Source organism: Centroberyx affinis, unplaced genomic scaffold (assembly GCF_046629955.1).
Source record: "Centroberyx affinis isolate AG114_WGS23_722 - 3 ecotype Tasmania unplaced genomic scaffold, CSIRO-AGI_Caff_v1 ptg001500l_1, whole genome shotgun sequence".
NCBI lineage: Eukaryota > Metazoa > Chordata > Actinopteri > Beryciformes > Berycidae > Centroberyx > Centroberyx affinis.
Window position 1 is genome coordinate 25,567 of NW_027279964.1, and position 21,409 is coordinate 46,975.

At 41.7% G+C, this 21,409-nt stretch overlaps 1 protein-coding gene across 1 annotated transcript in view; it reads left to right on the plus strand.

Moving 5' to 3' along the window:
• The first annotated feature begins 2,720 nt into the window (after positions 1-2,720).
• The window catches only part of LOC139650516 (stAR-related lipid transfer protein 13-like), a 48,603-nt gene continuing 29,914 nt past the window's right edge, over positions 2,721-21,409 (plus strand). The window contains exons 1-2 of the mRNA XM_071527209.1: positions 2,721-2,882; positions 8,191-8,221. Of these exons, the coding sequence (XP_071383310.1) occupies positions 2,721-2,882; positions 8,191-8,221 (193 nt within the window). The remainder of the gene's footprint in view (positions 2,883-8,190; positions 8,222-21,409) is intronic.

Sequence of the window (21,409 nt, forward strand, 5' to 3'; positions counted from 1 at the left end):
TGCTTTAAGTGGTCATTCTTTAAACAAGGCTCATAGTTTATGTAAGTAATACAGAGCAACATAGCATCCAGGGCCACACACACACACACAAACACAACTTACCACTAAGTCATCATACAGCATACCACACACACATCTGACAGAGAGCCTACTCAGGGGAATGCGTTGCCATGCTTGCAGTCTCTCCCTCTATTTAAAATGGGGTAGATTAATTAAGAATAATCGTTTGGATGGTCTCCAAGCCTGTTGTTTTTCCATCATTAAAGCTTTTTATAAATCGGGTTGTTTGTGCCTCCTCTGGCATCCAGCTGGAGACGGCAGTAATCCCCAAACCACGAAATGTAAGTGCCGCGCTCATACCGGCTTACTGTTATTTTATCATTTAAGGTTTATTTAACATCATTTTTGGAGGCAGAACATAGTCAGTGGATGGCTCCTGTGCTTTGCCCCTCTGCTCTCCTCTCATAGGAGCTTCCAGCTGCCTCATTACGTTTACCAAGTGCAAATCTGGTAACTTCAAAAAGCTCTTAAACCAACAGCACAGAGCTTTAGGAATTCTTATAAAAAAAACAGTATTTAATGAAGCTAATCCTAATCAAATGCCGGTTTGACAAGCCAGCGAAACAGCAGCAAAATAGGAATTCTTAGCATTGTGTTTCACATTCTGTATCAAATATTTTTATCTAACACTTAAGTACAGAGGACATTTTTATTTGATATGAGGGTCGATTTTTTTGCGGCCACATATCAAGGTAAAAACACACAATACGGCACAATATGATGATCAGTAAAGAAGTTCAGTTCAGCTGCCTGCCTTAGAGGAATAAGTGCAGAATGCCCATTTATCCGCAAAAATGTAGATTATCTATGGTGGAACAAAGATGAACTGACCTGCAGTGATAGGTACACAGGGGAGGGAGATATGGAAGGGAGGGAGACAGGGGTGAAAGAAGAACAAGAAGATAAAGTGGTTTGGTTTCATATCTGAAATTCCTCTAAAATATCTTCCAAGCCGTTCCTCTAAGTATCACACAGTCTCTTTTGTCCTCTGCGCCCTTCTAACAATGAACAATTATGTCATAGCAAATAAGGGGCTTAATTTAGAAATACTGCACAACTATCCACTACAAACAATTTTCTGATTATCTCTCCATTCATCGCTTTCCCATCCTCCACTTGTAATCAGAAAATATCCTCTCATCCTCCACTCCTCCCCGCTTCATTCTGCTAATGACATTAACAAAAGCCAAGCTCCTCAATTCTTCCATTTATAAAGGAGGGTTTTTTGTTTTTTTTAGGAATGCCAGGTTTTTTTTTAACTTTTGGACTTTCCACTGTGGGAATTCACTCCATCAAATTCCTATTAGTTTAATGAGGAACAATGGACCTCTTAAGACAAGAGGCATACTATGAAGCTTTCCTCAGTCCATTTGCAGGTGGAAAAAAAAAAATCTGAATAAAATAAATCACTTCAATTTATAGTAACATATGTCCAAACCTATTTACTCCAAAATGAACCACTCTACTCCTGAAATTTACTGACATTTTTTCAGTACACAATTAGCTTACATCAATGAGCATTAGGTGACTTTCTGTTTCAGTAGGTGGTGTGCTTGATGCCTCTATCTGAGTGTGACGCACTGTTAGAAAAGCAGCAACAGCATCATGCCATCTCTATGATGAAAATGCTCTGCAGGGTCAGAGAGGGACTTTTCTGCACAGACGAGCATTGTGTGTCGCGATGAAGGGAAAATGTCTCTATGCGCGCATTTGGGCACTGGATTGTTGGCAGAAAACAAAAAAACACGCTGTTTACTGAAATTAATGCCATTCCCTCCCTCACTTTCGCTGATACGCACACACACACACACACACACACACACTGGCATTTGCACACACTGATACACGTTACATCATAAGGAATGCATCAGCCCAGCGTTGGGTGGGAGGGGAGAGCGGGAAGCGCAGCAGCGGTCTTCCCAGTGATGCGGTACAGTGGTTGAGTCATGAGGTCAATCAGAGACTGACTTTCCACTGCTGTCACTGAGGAGAGAGGAGGAGGAGGGATGGGGATGGACTGGAATAGATAAAGGGAGATTTTTCAGAGTGAGAGTCTTAATTTTCTAGACACTCCTCACCACCACCAGCACCACAACCAACACCAGCTCCACTAAATACTCTATAACAGGGCAAAGTGTATGGAGAGCTGCTGGAAGAGACAGGTGGAATGAAGAGAGGGACTGGGGTAAGAGACTGGAAGACGTGTAGCATTTTAACATCAATAAATCATTACTGCTTTAATTTTGAGATATTACTGTCATTACCATAAACAAAAAGTGGAAGGCCGATGGAAAAATCACATGTTTATTCTCTTCAGTAAAGCAAAAAAGGAAAACAAACGCCTGCCAGGGAGGGAGAGGGGGGGATAAGTAGCGACATCCTCTTTGTTACAGAAGGCAACAGGGTTTATGGGAAATGTGGTCTTAATTTTGAGAAACTCCAGCAGTAACAATACCGCTGGTGTGAGATGGAGGCTACCAAGTGTCTTATCCATGATCTCATTTGTTTATGATAATTATACCAATGTATATCAATTAAGTTAATGATGTATTGATGTTTAAAAATGCTGTGTTGCACTATTGAGAACAGATGTATGAAAGAGGGAAAGAAGGAAATATACGGTATCTCTGTCCTCTCAGGTCACTCTGGCTGCGGGCAGGATGGCGAGCCAAGCCCTGAGTCAGGATCAGGGAACCTCCAGAGCTCCAGCAGACAGGCCTGAGCTGCTGACCAGACGCCGCTCGCGACCTTTGACCCGCAGCAGACCCCTGACCCGCTCCTCCCTGTCGTCCCCCGTTCACCTCCATGCTCGACGGGCCAGGGTAAGAGAGACTCTGTGTGTGTGTGTTTGTGTGAGTGACAGTTTTCTATTGAGAACATGGTGCCAGTCTGCCCTCTTCAGTGCCACCAACTCTGGGCTTTATGGCAACAACTTGTTTAATTGTATGTTTGGAGTGATTTTGTCTCACAGCCAAAAGTGAGTAACAGTGTGTCTGTGTGTGAGTGTATTATGCTTTCTACTTACCAGTCACAACACAATACCGACGATGGGAGGCCCGCTTCTTCAGCACCTTTTACTCATCTTGTAGAAAGCTCTGCTAGTTGGAAAGAGACAGAAAAAAATGTGTGTATTCATCGCACGATCCAGCCAGCAAGCAAACTCACTCTGTCCTGAAATCTGTTTATTCACAAAGCTACAGTCTGCTGCAGCTTTTCCCATGAGAGACTCACTGTGGCTCAAAATGTGGGACAACTGATAATAACATCAGGATACCACTGGAAAGGTATTATAATGTCTGTAGTGATTCGTCTCAGTGATGTCAGCTTACAGACAGAGTCTCCTATCTGTTTGACCCTGCTGTTTACCCATGCATGTAATTAAATAGAGCAGGCATCTGACACTGACCCTGCAGACTAGATCAGGCAGCTTCAGAGGCAACTCTGATTAATCTAAGTTGATCAGTTACACATCTGAGGCAATATTTTGGTGTCTACCGAACTCAATACGTTAGATCTTTGAATCAAACCTCAAGGCACAAACGGATTTTGTGCTGTATAATTGCGGTCAGTGAGTTGTTGTTTTGGGACAGACTATGCTGATCCAAAATGCTTGAGATTGAACTTGTTATTTTATTTTTACTCAGTTATAGCCACTCTCTCTATGCAACCTCATTGTCCTCTGTTGCCCTTTGTTTTTTTACCATCTTTGCGCTGCCGTTGTATATTTTATGTCTTACGGTGGGCATTTTTACCCAAAGCTTCTTACAGTACCATAAGTGCTTTACTCAGTCTGTCTTTCCTCTGTTTCTTTTTTTTTAAACCTCTCTTTGCTGACTCTCCAACTCCTCAGTCTCTTTGTATGCGCCTTTCTTCTTACCTCTCCCTTTTCCTCTATCATCCCCCTCTCCAGCTCCCTCTCACTGGGCCTTGGTCCAGTGTGCAAACTCCCTGCTGTTGTGTAAATAAGGTGAGACAGGCGGCTCTGCTCCATCCAGCAGTAGACAAGGTCACTGTGCTCTCTGTCAGCACTGCGGCAGACAACAGCACATATTACTGCTCAACAGGTTCACCTGTCCAACACATTGAGAGAGATACAGAGGAAGAAATGGAGAGAAGCAAAAAGGGGAGGGAGGGAGTGGGGGGGTTGTTAGGTTTGATTGACAGGCACACACTCCCATCAGGAAGGTACATTTCTCCTACTCCTACATTCTACTTTGTAACGCTAGTTGATTTGAACAATATTATAATTACACCCTTTGGTCTACTGATATTCTCATAAATATTCATGACACCATGGCAGGCCTAAGGATCAACATTGGCTGTGATTGCTCTTTTTGTCAAGTCCTGTGTGAGTCCTGCCATCAGTTGGAAAATCTAATTTTGCCGCCTGTATCTGCGGTCTCAGTCTTTTGGTCTCTACCCGAAATTTAGGACCATAAGTGAGGATCAGAACTAGGATTGACTGTTAAATCGAGTGCTTTTCTTTTTATGGGTCAGCTCTCTCTTTATCACCAAGTTCAAGTTCATGTCTCTTCTGTAGCCCTTAATCGCAAACATGTCTCAAAGGACTTTACAGAGAAAGAGCCTACTTAGATTTAACTGATCAACAGTCAACCCTATAACAGACCCACCACAGTCCCATACATTATTGCAGCTAATTACTGCACCTAACCAGTCAATCTCACGATCCCTTTTAGTGTCACTCATGAATAAGACCCCACGATACCTGAACGGGGATCAGAATGGGACAGGACAGTTTTTCTGCAAAAGAACCATAGTCTCCTCAAACAACAAACAGCACTAGAAACATTTCCTAGGCTCCTGTCACCTCTCTTCTTTGCATATTTTGTTTGGACAACCTCCAGATTGGCAGTCATGTCCCTCAGAAGAAGACAAAGGTAGAGAGTTTGCTTGTTAGTGTTGATCAAAGCAGCACATGGTTCCATGGCTGAGAGAGCGTGTACAACTTGACATGGATGACTGCAACTCAAGATTGCCCTGTCTTTATTTTTGTTTGCCAGGCTTTCACTTTTTTTGTTTTAGTGTTTCAACCCACTACATCTAAAAAAAAAAACTTAGAGAGGAATTTTCCTGAGAAGACAGAGGGAGCTGCTTTCTCCCTGGGGAGCAAAGCTTGTGCTGTCCGTTTTCACTGATTCATTGAGCATAGCACTCTATACAGTACATTTATACCAGCTTTTCTTTCTGTTTCCCATGACCATATGAAGGGTTCATTACCAAAATGCCATATATATCCATAATAGAAAAAGTTATGACCAGACATTCATCATTCAAATATAGAGGATCCAATTTGTAAAAATGTTTTGTCATCTAAGGACCTACGTACAATCCTTTTTAAAAGAGCCGTTCATTGCTATCAATCATTTTATCCTTCTCCTTCTCCTTTTTTCCTTCTCATTTTGGAACGAAACTCTCAATATACACACGTACCTTTCACATATTTTCTTGATAGAGGTTTAGCCCCAGACAGTAGAAAGACAGCTCCTCTCATAACAGGTGGCACCTTTTTATCAGTGCATATATATCTGTGTGCGCGTGTTTGTATATACAGTATGTTAATGTGTCATTGGTATATCAAACCTGCTCCAGCAAACCCGAGGCAGGTCCAGCTCCCTGCAGATAACTCCAGAGGAACACAGCAGACTATAGGTCAAAAGGTCGCTGAGGTGACCATGTCTCTTTGACCTCTGACCCCTAAGTCATCACTAATCAGCTCCCAAATAACATGATTTGATGGTATGCACAGTAACTCATCTGCAACAGATAGATCACGATGCAGTAGTCCCTCAGTTCAGATTCAGGGATTCAAACCATATCTAAGTAACAGTAATAGGTTCAGTACAAACACAGAATGACAGTCAGCATTGCGATCTGCATCACATTTTATTTTTCCAGTACATTAAATGTACAGGAATTTTCCATAATGACATTGCTGCAGTGACATATTGACTTTCGTAACATGAGTGCATACTGGCACGCAACGTACAGGGAAACAGGACCTTGCATTCAATGTAGTAGAGAGTCGACTAGACATATACATCTTTATACGTACAGTCCATACATTAAGTGTTATGTCAGTATGTGTATTGAGAACATCTAAAATGGAGACTAATCACATTGTGTGAACCTCTGTTGAACAGACTGTCTTACTGGAACAAGAGCAAGAGTGATAGACTGATGTGTCAAGGGTGTTAGGAGTCAAGAGGTTTTCAGAAGGAATGTGTGTGTGTGTGTGTGTGTGTGTGCGTGTGTGTGTGTGTGTGTGTGTGTGTGTGTGTGTGTGTAGGTAGGTAGGTAGGTAGGTAGAGAGAGCACAAGGGGCCGTGGGATCAGACTGATGCTGAGGAGTGGGTTTATTTTCCCCAAACCGTGACTGATAAAGTACAGCTGTCCAAACTGACATGGACACACACGAACACACACACACACACATACACACACAGATACATAGTGTTCTGCTTCCCAGCTCTAAATTTAGAGCACATTTTTCTTCAAATCTATTTGTAGAAGGCATTGGAGGATAGGGTTGTTTCAAAGCAATTTTTGGGATAAATTATTTTCATTATTTTTTCAATTTTCTAAGTACAACTGCCACCTTGCACACACCCACACACTCCCCCCCCACACACACACACATTTAGGGTTTGGCTTGGCTGATTTATCATGCTAGAGTACTCTGGTCATTGACCATAATTTAAGAAATAATTAATTTGGCATGGATTGTGTAGTGGCAGATTTTCTCACACTGGCAAGAAAAGATCGAGTCACTGCTAAATTTGAACATTACCACTATTTTACCCACTTTTTAGAAAATTATCTATTACTTAAAACTACTCCAGTGACTTTTTAACCAGAATTGACTGGTGAGATGATCTTGTATGTGTTGACATCTTAGTGACCCTAGGGTCATGAAAACTCTTGTGTAATTGCAAAACCGCAGGTGCATCAATGGGGAAATCAGCCACTTTTCCCCAGGGCTCCGGGTTGACATTTTTATTTTTATTTTTCAAATATGGGGTTTCCCGATGACAGTGGCCTTATTCAGAACAAATGTCCGTGTTAGCATAATATTTCCCACATTGATGAGGAAATAATTCTGGGCTGTATGTGGTTTCCCAGATCTTATCTGAGTTCTTGAGGATTCTGGGACTGTTTAGGAGTGTGTGTCTGTGTGTGTGTGTGAGTGTATGGACTCCTCACGAATCGTCACGCACAGACTCTAAGCTTCAATTTCCTGTGTAAATATTCCAGCAACTGAATATTTGAGTCATGTGTTGTTGACGGTGGATCATATGACAATAACATGGATGAGCATCTTCTAATGCCTTTCAGTTTAAAGAAGAAGCACATATAGAACTTGACGTTGTTCTTGACTTTCTTGACTTCCCTCACTCTTTTTTTCTTCTACCCCTTTCTACATCAGGTACCATCATCCATTTTGATTACCTGTCCTGACTCTCATGTCCTCTTTTTCTCCTTTTTCCTTCTCCTCTTCTTTCCAAACCAGTTCACAGACTCTCTGGAGAGTGCAGAAACACACGCACACACACAGACACACACACACATACACACACCACCGACGGCTGGTCCGAAGTAGACTTCTGATACACTCTCCAATTTCCTCTAATTGAATAACATCATTTATTATTATTTACGTGCTTTGCCCTGAAGGGACTAACGATCTCATTCGGCAGGAAGACGTCGCCCCATTAAACCTCGCATTCTTCAAATGTGATTTTTCTTTTGTTTTTTATTACAGGAACTCTCAGGTTAATGTTCAAACAAATAAACCGTTAGGGCTTGGTGGGTTCTAGTCGGATCTTGTGGTATAAACACTCAGGAAATGTGTTTCTCTTGGTTGAACTGTTTTGGAATTGGCTTTGGAATATGGGTCAGTTTCCCAGCTCAGCTACTGCTGCTGTTGGTGTCAGGAAACTGAGTCATTGAGTTTGGCTAATATCGGGTTTACATTCTCATAGGCTTGGGCGTGTTAATGTGAATCCATTGCCTATCTGTTTGTTATTTTAAAGTGTGTGTGTCTGCGTGTTTTGTATTACTCAGTTGTGGTACTCACTGTGTCATTCTTTCTTCTCCTCTTTTTCTTGTCAGGCTGCAGCAAGAATGAGCAGCGGATCAGCAGGTAAGTTGGCCCTAAAGTGTGAGTGTTTGTGTTTTGTGCGCTTGTGTGCGTTCAATGTCCCATTCTCTTGGATTGTTTGCATTCCCGTTTTGGGATAAACCTGGACTTCTGGGAATGTCTCCCACAGGATTCCAAACCAGTATGTCAAACCTCAACCACCCAGAAGTAATGATATGCTGTTTCTGTTGTAGCACACACACACACACACACACACACACTCATACACCCATGCCTGTACACAAACACATGCATGTTCTGGTGCATGAACACACATATTCAGGCGTGCACACACAAAAAATACAAACACATGATGCTTTGAAGTTTTGATTTGATTTGTGATAACACTGAATCTTGAACCTTCCCGCACCAGAATGAAAACAGATCACAAAGGATTAGAGGCTTTATAATTGAAAATATCTGTTGCGATTAAAAGGACATTAATAGCCTTTTTCCCCTTTAGAGTTGACAGCATTTATGAATCTGCATACTTCCACTCTAATGCTTTCTCTAATATTTCCCTCTGGGACTCAAGTTCCCACAGGAGACAGTTGAAGAGCCTCAGACTCTATGATTAATGGGTCCAGCTCTGACCCCAGTCCATATCTCTTGTCCTCGGAGTGTGTCCCGTTTTGATTGACAGGCACAGGCGTCATGGCGACCGTAGTTAAGTGCAACCCGGGGAGATGTCTTGGCGACAGGATGCCATTCGCTGTGTTATGGGATTGTTTATTTTCGTGTGTGCTCGAGTGTGTGCGTGTGCATCTGTATGTGTGTTTTGTATGTGTCTGTGTGTGTGAGTGCGTACATTTGTGTGCATATATGTGTGTGTGTGTGTGTGTGTCTAACAGTTGGGGTGTCTCCAGCGTGGCACCACCACCAACCAGGGTCACATTACTGTCACTGATAGTCCACACAGGAGAGGTGCAGTGTGGGTAATGAGGCCCCAGAGGCTGCAGGGAGGTCAGAGGTGATGCCATCAACCTCTCTCGACTAGGGTGAGAGTGTGTGTGTGTGTGCATGTGTGTGTGTGTGTGTGTGTGTGTGTGAGAGAGAGAGAGAGAGAGAGAGAGAGAGAGAGAGAGACAAAGAGAGAGAAAGAGAGACATTTAATTTACACTCTCAAACAGCTACAAACACAACCGTGCTGAGGGAGGAGTGTAGATTAGTTTCATTGTTTGGGCTGCGGTGCTTTAGGTTTGTTTTTCCACTTGAGCGTGTTTATTTTCTCTTCTGATATGAGGAAACATGTTGGCCTTTGACAGAAATCCTGTCTAATCAATCAATGTTAGTCGGTCTGTGTGGTCCATGTGGTAACTCCAAAGGGAAAGGATATGATATGGACGTATCTACTCACATAGCTGACATGCACTCTACTCCCTGCTGGGTAGATAGGGAATTCCTCACAGGAGTGAACAAGGAGTTTTGGCAGAATTTCTGGCATTGACAAAGCCTGTGTTCTCTGTTGGGGGTCTGCTGTCTGGCTGTAGTATTTTGTAATTATCCTAAACACATAACCTGGATGTGCTTTTTGCTTGATTGTGATTGTGTGGTTGAATGTTTGTAGGTGTGTTTGAGTGTTTGATTCAGTGAAGAGGCAATGCATGCCATGACAGTATATGGTTTAACTCAAATCTGCCCTCAAGCTGCTGAGGAAAACCAGGTTATAATCCCTGAAAAGATGAGAGGATTTATTTTCAATACATCTCTGGAGAATTAATATGCAATAACAGAGGAATATATTTTTTTTATAGATGCTTAAGTGCTTATTTCAGTCTTCAGTTGAACTCACATTAATTTGCATTTCAATGATCTCTTAATCTTTGAGGCTGTCTGCACAGTACCTCTGCCGGCTTGCTTTAACCTTATTGGACATGCATAAAAAGTGAGATTTCAGCATTCAGACCCACTTAGAAACTTTAAAATGATTGTATTTGCCAGCTTGATGTCTCTTTTTCTTTTGTGACCTGTCTAATATTCATAGCATCCTAGACAGGATGTGTCAGCACACCTGTAACTCGGTCTACATTCAATCCAGATTCCAGCTTGGCTGCGCTGCTTTTCCTGGTTAAGTTACTGTTTTCTATCAGTGATAAAGGGAATGACTTCAATCAACTTACTAAAACTAACAAACGGATTTATACTGTATGTCTTGAGCACAGAATCACTCCATAGTGACAATCCAAATCTATATAATTTCAAAAATATATTAAAGCAAGGCGTGGTAGATCCTGTTAAATTAATGTGTACTGACCTAGTTCAAGTTTGAGGTTCTTTATTGTCACAAGCATAACAAAACAGTGAGAACCAGGTAATGCTAGCTATGAGATTCTTTAGCCTAGAGCTAGCCGCAACAGTGTAAAAAGTAAACAAGGTAAAGAAATGCAGTACACTAGTGCAAAATGGTGACCATCAATAAGAAGTAATAGAAAATATATAAGTATAGAAAATATAAAGTGGCAGAGTATAATAATTAAATACAATAAAATAAAAATATGTATGATATGTTGACTTAATATATGGACGTATGAAAAGGAATGAAGTTGAGATATAAATTAAATTTACTGAGGGTTGCAGTTTTAAAGACCAATCATCTATTTTTAATTGTGCTGAAATATTAGCAAACAGCTGTCTACCTTAACCTTATAAATCCGTTTCCAGACAGTCTGGCCGCACAAACCCAGACACATTGGGAGTAAATTGAAAATGGATATGTGTTTTCTTTTGTAAATCATATTGCTGAGAAGATTTTTCATTCTGCATCTCTTTTGTGCAGACCCAGGTCAGTACTATTGCATTTATAAATCATAACTGCCCTTAGTTATGCACTCCTGAATTTTACACAAAGAGAGGGTGCCATGGAAGGAGGGTGAGAAGTGAAGAGTCTGAGAGACTGAAAATGAGATATATGTGGACATATTATGTAACAACGTGGCCATGATTGAGTTACGACAAAGACTGCCACTACACTTCACCACTGCAGGAGTCCTCAAACACCACACTAAAGGATACAAAGGTTTTTTAATATAATATGTAATTTCAAAGCAGTCTACTTGCAGAGGTTAAAGAATGTTAAAGTCAAGTTTATAGAATTAATTGCTTAAACATTCAAACCGGTTTCCTCCTGCGCCGAGCCAAGCTCCGACTGTCTCCCTCTCAACACATGGGGTTTTTATGGGAAGCTCCACAGGACACGAGTGAATCCAGGGGCAAAGGGGCTGTCGACAAATGACTTACCTGACTGAAGCCGAAACCACATGCGAGGCAGCAGCGCAGTGTCAGTGACGAGTCCGACTTATTACATGTCGTAACTTTGGTTCCCAGTAGTCAGGAAGTAGGAGCCAGTGTTGCCTTGGCAGCAGATGGAGATATAATTATAGCGGCATCTTCATGAATTTTTGATATTCGGTATGCAAATATATGGAAACAGGTTGCTTGCCTGGTTTGCAAACACAGAACACACACACACACACATACACACACATTCTTGGGGATATTGGCATGCAGCGAACATGGAGTCCTAGTGGCTGCCAGCTCAAAAAGATGACCCAGTCTCCAGTTTATTCATATGAGAAATCGTTTATTTATCTTTTCTATTTTATTACCTGCAACATTTTGATGTTCTAATGTTTTATAGGTTCATGTCAGCCAATGCACAAATGCCAATTCAATGTCAGTACATTGGACTCACATGGGCTATAGTGCATGCAAAAATTCACAAACTGGCACTGTAGTCACTAGATAAGAAAATGGCAAAATGAAAACAAATGGTCATATTTTACCTCCATAAAAAAGCCACAGAAAACTGGAAAATAAACAGAGGGTGGTTTATGATGCCCATTAACTTTTATGGTTATGACACACACATTGTCTTACTCTGTATCTCTTTACTCTCTACAGTCATTGTGGTGTTTTGGTTTTGTCATGAGAATAGAGATGTCCTGTCCTTGGATGCTATCAGATAGTTAGGGAAAGGCATGGAGAGAGGAGAGAAAAAAAAACATATACTGTATATATTTTAACAAACCAAGTCCTTGTTGGTTGAAACGTTGCTACAGTTAAATATTGGGAGCTTGGATCCAGCTTGATGTATTTTTCCAATTGTTCTTCCAGTCTGCTTTTTATTCAAACAAGCTGGATGCGCACTCCTCTACTCCTCTGGTAGAAATCACCACTCCAAAGATATTTTGGACAAGTGCTGCTATTTCAGAGTAGCTGAAGTGCAACGAATGACCTTGGCCTGAACCAAACACACACTGACACACATTCTCCACATTTTCACTCCACTCCAGGATTATAAAAACCATATAATCCATCAGAATTTTCACTTTATTGGAAAGCGCTCGGGGAGACTGTGGGTAATCTCGACCTATAGCCCATGAATCCTTTTAGTGTGTCCCATACATGTCTGTAATATGTTTTTAATATGGCTGACTGGAGGGATTCAGCTGATTTATGGCTCCAGTAGGCTTCTGACACACTGAAACATTTTCCTATAGTCAGTGTCATGCTGATACACTTTTAACCCAAATGGTTTTCCTTCTTTTTTTTTGTTCCTCTCTGTTTCTTTTTTTTTTGTGTGTACCTGTGTGCCACTGCTTCATTATGTGAGTGGGATGTGTGTATATAACAGAGGGTTGAGTCTGTGTATATATATCTGTGTGTGTGTGTGTGTGTGTGTGTGTGTGTGTAATGATTGTGCTATGTTATGTGTAAGATACCTCACACAGAAAGGGAATTGACTCAGCAATTAAGTTGCAATAAACGTTTATAGCTTAATGAGCGTGCGTGATTGTGGTATTTATGTGTATTTGTATGTGTGTGTGTGTATGTGTGTTGGTAACAGTGATGAGTAGACCCACCCTAATGCTTACATTAAAGGTTTGTGATACTAGGAGGTCCCTTAACATAGTGCTTAGTAAGTGAGTCTGAGAGTCTTGGTGTGTGTGTGTGTGTGTGTATGTGTGTGTGTATGTGTGTGGCAGTGCTTTAACAAGTCTGGTAGTGGATTTGGCTGTAGTCCCACCCTCTCCCTGTGTTTCTCCCTTCACCTCTCGCTCCCTGTTTTCCCCTGTCTCTCTGCCCTCTGGTGTCTCTTCTGACTGTTTAAACTGTAACTCGACCCCCTCAGTGATTTTTCATTGTCAGTCTTCAGGTTTGTTTCCATGTCTGGGTGCCATCTTGATCTGTTTTACTGTAACAGTCTACTGTATTCCAGTCGAGTCCATATGTTACTTCTTTGTCTGTCTCCCCTCCAACTTCTCTATGAATCCTGTGAGTTACTTTAATTGTGTTTTTCTCTACGTGTACAAATGCAAAAGAACACACACACACACACACACACACACACACACACACACACACACACACGTATTTGTAGGCTATTACTACAGTTGTGAGGACCCTCATTGACTACATTCATTTCCGAATCCCTAATTGTAACCTTAATCCCCTCGATTACTTAACTAACCTTAAACCTTACCATAACCTAAGCAGAATCTTAATTCTATTTTTGGCCCTAAACCCAAGTCCTAACCCTAAACTAACTCAATCCTTAACCCTTACCCTAATTTTGTGTAGCCACACCTCCAACTCATTGAGTGAGATCTGGAGAAATTCTCGTCATAAAACTTGGGATAATGAGACCTTTCTGAGCCAAAGGCAGGATTGACTGGTTGGCTCTCAGTTCGAAATGTTCCGGTTGCTTGTTGTACAAACTCTTTGGGTAAATTAAACAAGCAAGATAAAAATGGATGAAAATTAGTTGGAAAAATACTTTGTTCTGTTTTGCCAGAAGTATGCTCAATACACCAGATTGAGTCTCTAATATCGTCCATGGTTGTTTAAACCTTGCCAAAAGTTTTGTTTTGCTAGCTAGCTAGCTGTCGCAACTTCCTTCTTGTTCCTATGGCAGTAAAAAAGTGAGCAGTGCCAGGCTCCCTAGCAAAATTTGACTCGTTTGAATAATGAATAATAAAGACCTCTATCTTTTTAGCCAGAGGTGTGGCTACATGAGATTACCCTTACCCAAACCTAATCCTAATGCTACCCTTAACCCTAAAGCCAAGTCCTAACTCAAAACCAACTTTAACCTTAACCATAACTTTAACCGTAACCCTTAACCTAATCTAAAGATAATCCTAATTCTAACTAGTGTTGTAGTCGAGACCACCTAAACCGAGACCGAGTCAAGACCAAGACCAGAGCGTATCAAGTCCGAGTCAAGACCAAGACTTTGAGGGGGCGAGACCGAGTCAAGACCAAGACCGAAGGGGGGCAAGACCGAGTCGAGACCGAGACCAGACCAATGCGAGTCCATTTTCAAGACCATGTAATCAGAGTGATGGCTCAACATTTACACCATTTCTCTGCTAAAATTCAAAAAGAAAGAAAGCATTATTTAGGAATTTAAGTAAAATACAAATGGATGTACAGTATGTACTCAGTGACAGAAGGCAATCCTTTGAAACATTGCAATTTGATTTCACTGACCTTTGGAAAGGCTCAAGACAGTGGGCAGAATGAAACAGAAGTGTTAAAACACCCTGAGCAGATAGCTTCACTAAAACATTCAAAATTATTATCAGGTTATAGCTGAACCTTGCTTTTATGTCACAATGTATCATTATTTTGATTCCTGAAATGAGAAGAAACATAAACTTACTGTCATGTATAGGCTACAAATTGTTTTTATGTTATAGTGTTTTGACTTTGACCAATGTGAGAACTTGCCCCGCTCTCCCCTACTCAATCTGCCAGAGCCCCGTTGTGCAGACGAAAGTGAAACTTAAAATTCCACAATTTACTCGCCTGTGTTAGGTAACGGTATAAACAGTAACCTGATAACACGTCTACTGCTGCACTACAGACTTTAACGGTAACGTTATTACCTTGTGGAATTTAAGCCTAACATTAGTGAAATTATAATTTAACCGATAACTGTGTCGCAATGCTGTAATGCAGCGCGTTGAATTGAACGCGCCATGCGCCTGTATAGAATCGGTGCTTGTTCTTAGAACTGTTTTGCAAAACTCTCTGTGATTTCTGTAGGCAAATTGTATTATCTCATTCTCTCCTCCTCAGCCACACATGGTGCTCTCTCCTCCTGTATCCTGCGTTCTCGTTCTTGGCGCAGCTCAGAGGGGGGTGAGGGTGGCAGCGTTTAATGGTTAATAAAATTTCAAACTTAAAATAAGCCAAGTTATCGGTTGCAATTTGAAGGGGAAAGTTTTATATCCAATCACAGTAAAAAAATAAATAAATCAGACAATGCACCGGCAGGTAATGATGTTACTGCACTTATGGTCTCAACTGGTCTTGAAATAAAATTCCGAGTCCTCTTTGTCCGAGACCGAGTCAAGACCGAGTAAAAATGCAGTCGAGTCCGAGACGAGACCGAGACCATCACAATGTGGTCTTAAGACCGGTCTCGAGACCAAGACCGATCTCGAGTACTACAACACTAATTCTAACCTCAACCCTCATCAAGTCCTAACACTAAATAGCCCCTTAAAGAAGTGAGGATCCACTTGGGAGGATTTTCCTAATGTTTCTATCCGTGTGAGGACATATGGTCCTCATAAGTATAGAAATACAAGAACACACACACACACACACACACACACACACACACACACACACACCAATCTGAATTCCAGCCCTATACTGTGTGTTCTTCTTCCAGAGGCTTTGGATTCATCAGGGAGCGACTGCTGCTCTCTTTACAACTTTTTATTTATACAGTCCACTTACTGCCGAGTGATGCTTGGGGGTTAGTGGATGCTAAAGCTGTGTGTTTTTTTTATTAATTGTGGGAACATTTTGTGTGTCTGTATGCTGGCCCAGATACCACAGTCTCTGCACAGCATTAAGAGCGAACAGGGAAGTACAGGGTAAACATGCACTGAGACTCATGCTGTAGTAAATAGTAGACACGCTAATGGAATTAACTAATGTTAATGGATATTGTCGGTGGAGTTCCAGTATGTTATGTTATTTCCCTGTTGGTTAATGTATCACTGTGTTCATAATGTTTGCGATAATGGGTACTATGTTAAATGTATTAATATATCTGGGGCATTATGATGGTAGTTTGATGGTAGCAAAAATAACTTTATGGTAGGAAGCTTGTAAACACCTCTAATGGGCACATAAGGCTCACTAAACAATACATGTGTATTTGTGTGTGTATGTGTAGGTGTGTGTGTCCCTGGACACACACACCTACACATACACACATACTTGGAGGGGGGGTGCATGCATGTATATTTGTGTGTTGTATATACACACTTGCGCGCTTGTGTGTGTCCCTGCAACCCTATACTACCACAGGAGAGAGAAAGCTTGAGGAAGGAAGTACTAGCTGGTCCTCGAGGATTTTCCTGCTAAAATGCTTATTTTAACAGCTAAGACCTGGCTATGTGTGTGCCGCTCCTAAGTGCCTTTTAAAATGAGACACTCTGCAACAAGGTTTGCTATCAGCATGTGATCTGCACTCCCATGACCTGTGGAGTTTCCTCCATGTCCATTAGCTATTGTTTCCCCTCCCGGTCCTGCCCCAGGTCCCGCTGCTTCCATGCCATAGTCTGCACCCCATAGCCCGCTGCACTCAGCTTTCAAACCCCCACGTCTGCCTCTGTCTACCCCCCATCCAGTTCTGTACTCTATACCTCAGGCGCAGTCCGCTTCCCATGATATCCCAGCTCTGTTCCCATCTGTATCGTCTCTCCTCCGCAGTCTTTAGGCCGAGACCTTTGCTTTGTGTCCCGCGGCCCCAGGCAGCGTCCCGTTCAGGCCGCAGTGATAGCCATCTCCTGCTCTTCCAGGCTTTAGGTGATCCAGGCTCCAGAGGGTGGGTGGGTGGGGGGGGGGGATGTCAACAGACTTAACTTCACAGGACAAGGGAAGTTGTTGTTGTTGTTACTGGAGAGTATGGGGGATAGACACTCTGCATTAGCTCTTGACCCACTTTCCCTTGGCCCATTTTTCTTGAAGGAATAGACCGGAGCGACATTCCTTGACGGCTGGTGCAGAAATATTGACAGAGACACACTGATACTGTTGATTCAAGCCCAGATGAACAGATGGGTATAATGTTAACACTTTATAATGTTGCTGTTTCATTTTAGGGTCTTTTATCACATGATATATGATAAGGATACAGATACTAAAACAATAAAAAAATGCATTATTTCTTCATTCCACTGCATATATTTCAGTGTAGCCTGCTGATAAAGCGTAAAGGTTAGGTCCCACGGCAGGAGATCGCTTGCACATTTTTCTACGCAATGCATATATTTTCACCGAGATCTTTCAGTTTTGAGGGGATAGGACACCCTAAACTCTTTTTTTCAACTGTCAATGTTTACGGACATTGGATTATATTATTATAATGAAACACATACATCCTGGCCAGACATTGCGCTGCATAATGTTATACCTTTAATCTTCTCCACTCAGGGACGCTCCTTCCTACACAGAAGAATCAAAATAGCAAGCACTAAGTTTTCAAGCTGTTAACAAAAATGAATTAATATCTTTATGAATATTCTTCTCTCTCTTTGTCTCATTTCAGTCTCCTAATTAGCTTGCTTTCCCATCTCCAACCCTCCTATTGTGCTCCCTTCCCCTCTATCTTCCCTCCCTCCCTCTCTTGCTGAGTCTTCACTGCGCCAACCTCATGCTTTGCTTTTGCGGGCAGCACCTGTCAATCACTGTGTAACTCTCACACATCGGGGTCAAGGGTCAAGTTAACAATCTGATTTCTGAATACTGAACACACAGCTACAATGTTTTAAAACCTCTCCCATGTTCTAAAGCATGGAGCTGTGAATATGGACGCTGTGTTGATGAAGATGAGTTTTGTGTGTTTCTCATTAGATTTAACCTTAGCTGCTTTACTTCTTTCAGTTTTCATTTACCTCTCTAGATATTATCATTCTATAGAAGCTCCTCTATTTCTGTGTGAGGCGTACTTCATGTGAAATATACAGATGTAAGTTCACATCAGGTTGCATTAAAGCTGAAGAACATGATCACATGAGTGAACACATAAGCAGATGTTGGGATCTGAATCCTGCAGTGTTGCTCTTCAAAAGGCCATATGAGGAAGTGAGCAACATATGGAATTATGTGATTCATAGTAAGATGCTTAGTTGTGTGTGTGTGTGTGCGTGTGTGTGTATGTATATACTTTCAGGGATCACTAAAAAGAGTTAGTCTGAGCTACAAAATGGGGTCAAGGGCACACAGCACCATCTGTTCAATGGTTTCAATGGATTTAATCCTGAGGTTTTTCCACTTTAAGCAGAACTGGTGGAGCTCATTCCAGGTAACAGCCTGATGAGAGTTAATTTCACAGAATGGGAATTGCTGCCTTTTGTTTTACATCTGGATTCTTCACTTATTCAATTTTAATTACAGCGCACCTCATGATTTCAAAGCAGTTGCTAAGGTGGCATACAAGCATGGGGGTTATGCATGGGTGCGCTAACAGTAGAGTCAAGTGAGCTGAGCAGCTTGGCCTGAATGACTGAGTGTTGCTGAAAATAGAAGACAGAAAGGCGGGAGAGAGGGGCAGAGATGAGGAGGAGGAAAGAGAGGCGGGAGGTGGAGGAAAGGAAAGAGGGAAGACATGTAAATTTAAGGAAGATGGGAGGGGGGTGGTGGTGGATAAGATGCTTTCGTCACAGTCTTTGACCACGTGATCTGTTAAATCATTGACCAGCCTGAACCCGCTAACCCCAACTCTCCCTCTCTGTGTGTATTGACTTTTTACAGTAACACTATCACAGTGCAGCCGGTGCAGTAGAGCCTCACTGGCAGAAACCCCTGGGGAGGGGAAGTCGTTTGGAAAAATAACATGTTTAACTGTGAATGCATTCAGGTTTCATTTGCAGTTTTGCAATTTTGTTTAGTTGCATGGATCAACAAGGAAATTCGACAACTAAGATTGAATTTTCCCTGCAATTTGCACTCATAAGGCCTATTTTGTGTAGTGATTTGGAGGCAATGGGTAAGTATGAGTTAAGTAAATTAAAATTCTAACATCAAATAAAAAAAAAGGTAAACAGGTACACACACAGATCTTCAGGACGAAGCTGACTAATCTCAATTTCACCAATTTATTTTCTTTAATTACAATTCTGTCAAGGCAGTGGATAAAAATATAGTTGACATGGGTAGATGGAAAGTCATCACTACCCACTGGAGAGAGGCTAAGTAAACAAGATGCTATGCTATGCTAGTGTGTGTTTGTCATCATCATGTGCAGTAAGTGCAATACGTCTCTGGCTCTTAGTGCTGCTTATTTCACACAATTTCCTACCTCAGTTGACCTAGAGTTTGAGACAGGAAGAAGCAGGAGAAACAGAACCTCTTCCTGCTGCTCCACCTTCCTCCACCTCCTCCTCCTCCTCCTTTTCTTCCTTCAGAAGACAGCAGCATTCTCCCTGCCAATCCTCCAGTTTCTGTAACCGCTGCAAGATCTGATTCCTCTCCTCTCCCGGTGGAGACGCCCATGCTTTGCTGTGTATTTGTTCTGAAACTCAGATCCTGAGTCTGTCCAGAACGTGTCCATTGTGCTGCTTTGATTGGCCGTTTGAGCCCTGGAATGTGTTAGGTTGATGTTTTGATTGGCTACTGCTGTGAGACAATGTTCTTGTGGTATTCTCTGTGCTCAGGAGTAGAGGTTGACCTCAAGGACCAGCTTACCGTCCACATATCATAAGCTTCAACATCACAGAGGAGAAACACAAAACTGACCCTGGATCAAAGTCAAGTGGAAGTTCCACAGTTTTCCTAGAGAAGTGTTTGATTTCTGACCTGCAGCCTCTTTCTTTCTCACTCTTTCAATCTGTCTCTCTCTGTGCTCTTTGAATGTCTCTCTCTCTCTCTCTCTCTCTCTCTCTCTCTCTCTCTCTCTCTCTCTCTCTCTCTCTCTCTCTCTCTCTCTCTCTCCCTCTCTCTCATCCAAGGACAGCTTACCAAAACAATATCCACTCCCTTACTACCATTTCTATTTAAGACTTCATATCTGTCACTGCAATGGGTGGTAAAGCCCAATTACTGTAGTATTTTTAAAGGTGCGATAAGAAAGATTTTTACTGTCCCACAGCACAAAATGACTATTATATATCTGCGGGGGGTTTATAGGATTGCTGATCAATGACCCAATGATTACTTCACAAGGTGCTGGGATTTCTGGCTTTCAAAACTCACTTTCTTGCTCATTGCACTGTTTTGGAACAAAAACTGCTCAACAATAGACACAGTCAGGAATTTCCAAAAAAGCAAATGAAAAAGAAATATTATTATTATTTAATGTTTTTTGCCCTATTAAACTGGACAATTTTCTACCGAAGCTAGAAGCCAAAGAACAAAAATTTGTATGCAAACAACATTGTATGTCACACAATGTCGGCTTCTCTATAGAATATTTTCCAATTAATTTCCCATAGAGCTGTACATCAGTGGCGAATGTTGAACCGTGGTGAATGTTTACAAATATAGCTCAATCTGTCCAAAACCATGAGAATACTCAGAGTGGCCATTTTAATATTTTGCTCCTCCTCCATGTTAGTCAGTTATGGTCAGACTGTTCCAATTATAAGCCAGTTAGCTTTTCCCTGTAGTCCCTCTGTGATAATGTGCTAAAATCCCTTAATCCTGTGGCCCACACATGACAGCATGTGCACAGGGAACAGAGGTCACTAGGTTGTGTGTGTATGTGTGTGTGCTTCCCTATGAATAATACATATGCATCCGCTTATGCTTTGTGCTCGTTGTGGGTTTAACTTTGTTTGAATGCATTTGTTATTCATATACGTACATTATACACATGTTTCTGTTTGTGAGCAGAGACAACTGGTCGCCATGTTGTCACACTGTCCGATACCTTTAGGGTTTATGTTACATCTCAGGGTTTTGCGGTTGTAAAAGATCCCGTTTGGGGGTGTATGTGTGTCAGAGATGACATAACTCCTACCACATGCATGCTGCTATACAAACAACATCTAACAAATTGAAAAAAAAAATGCACAAGCAATCCGTTATGCATACTGTTGTGCCATTGCTATGACTGATACTGTTAATTTTGGTGTGCTTTGTATTGACTTGCATTTTGAGGACATACTATAATGTGACAGTATAACCCAGGCTGGGATGAGGACCATGCCAGTTTGGCTCTCTGCT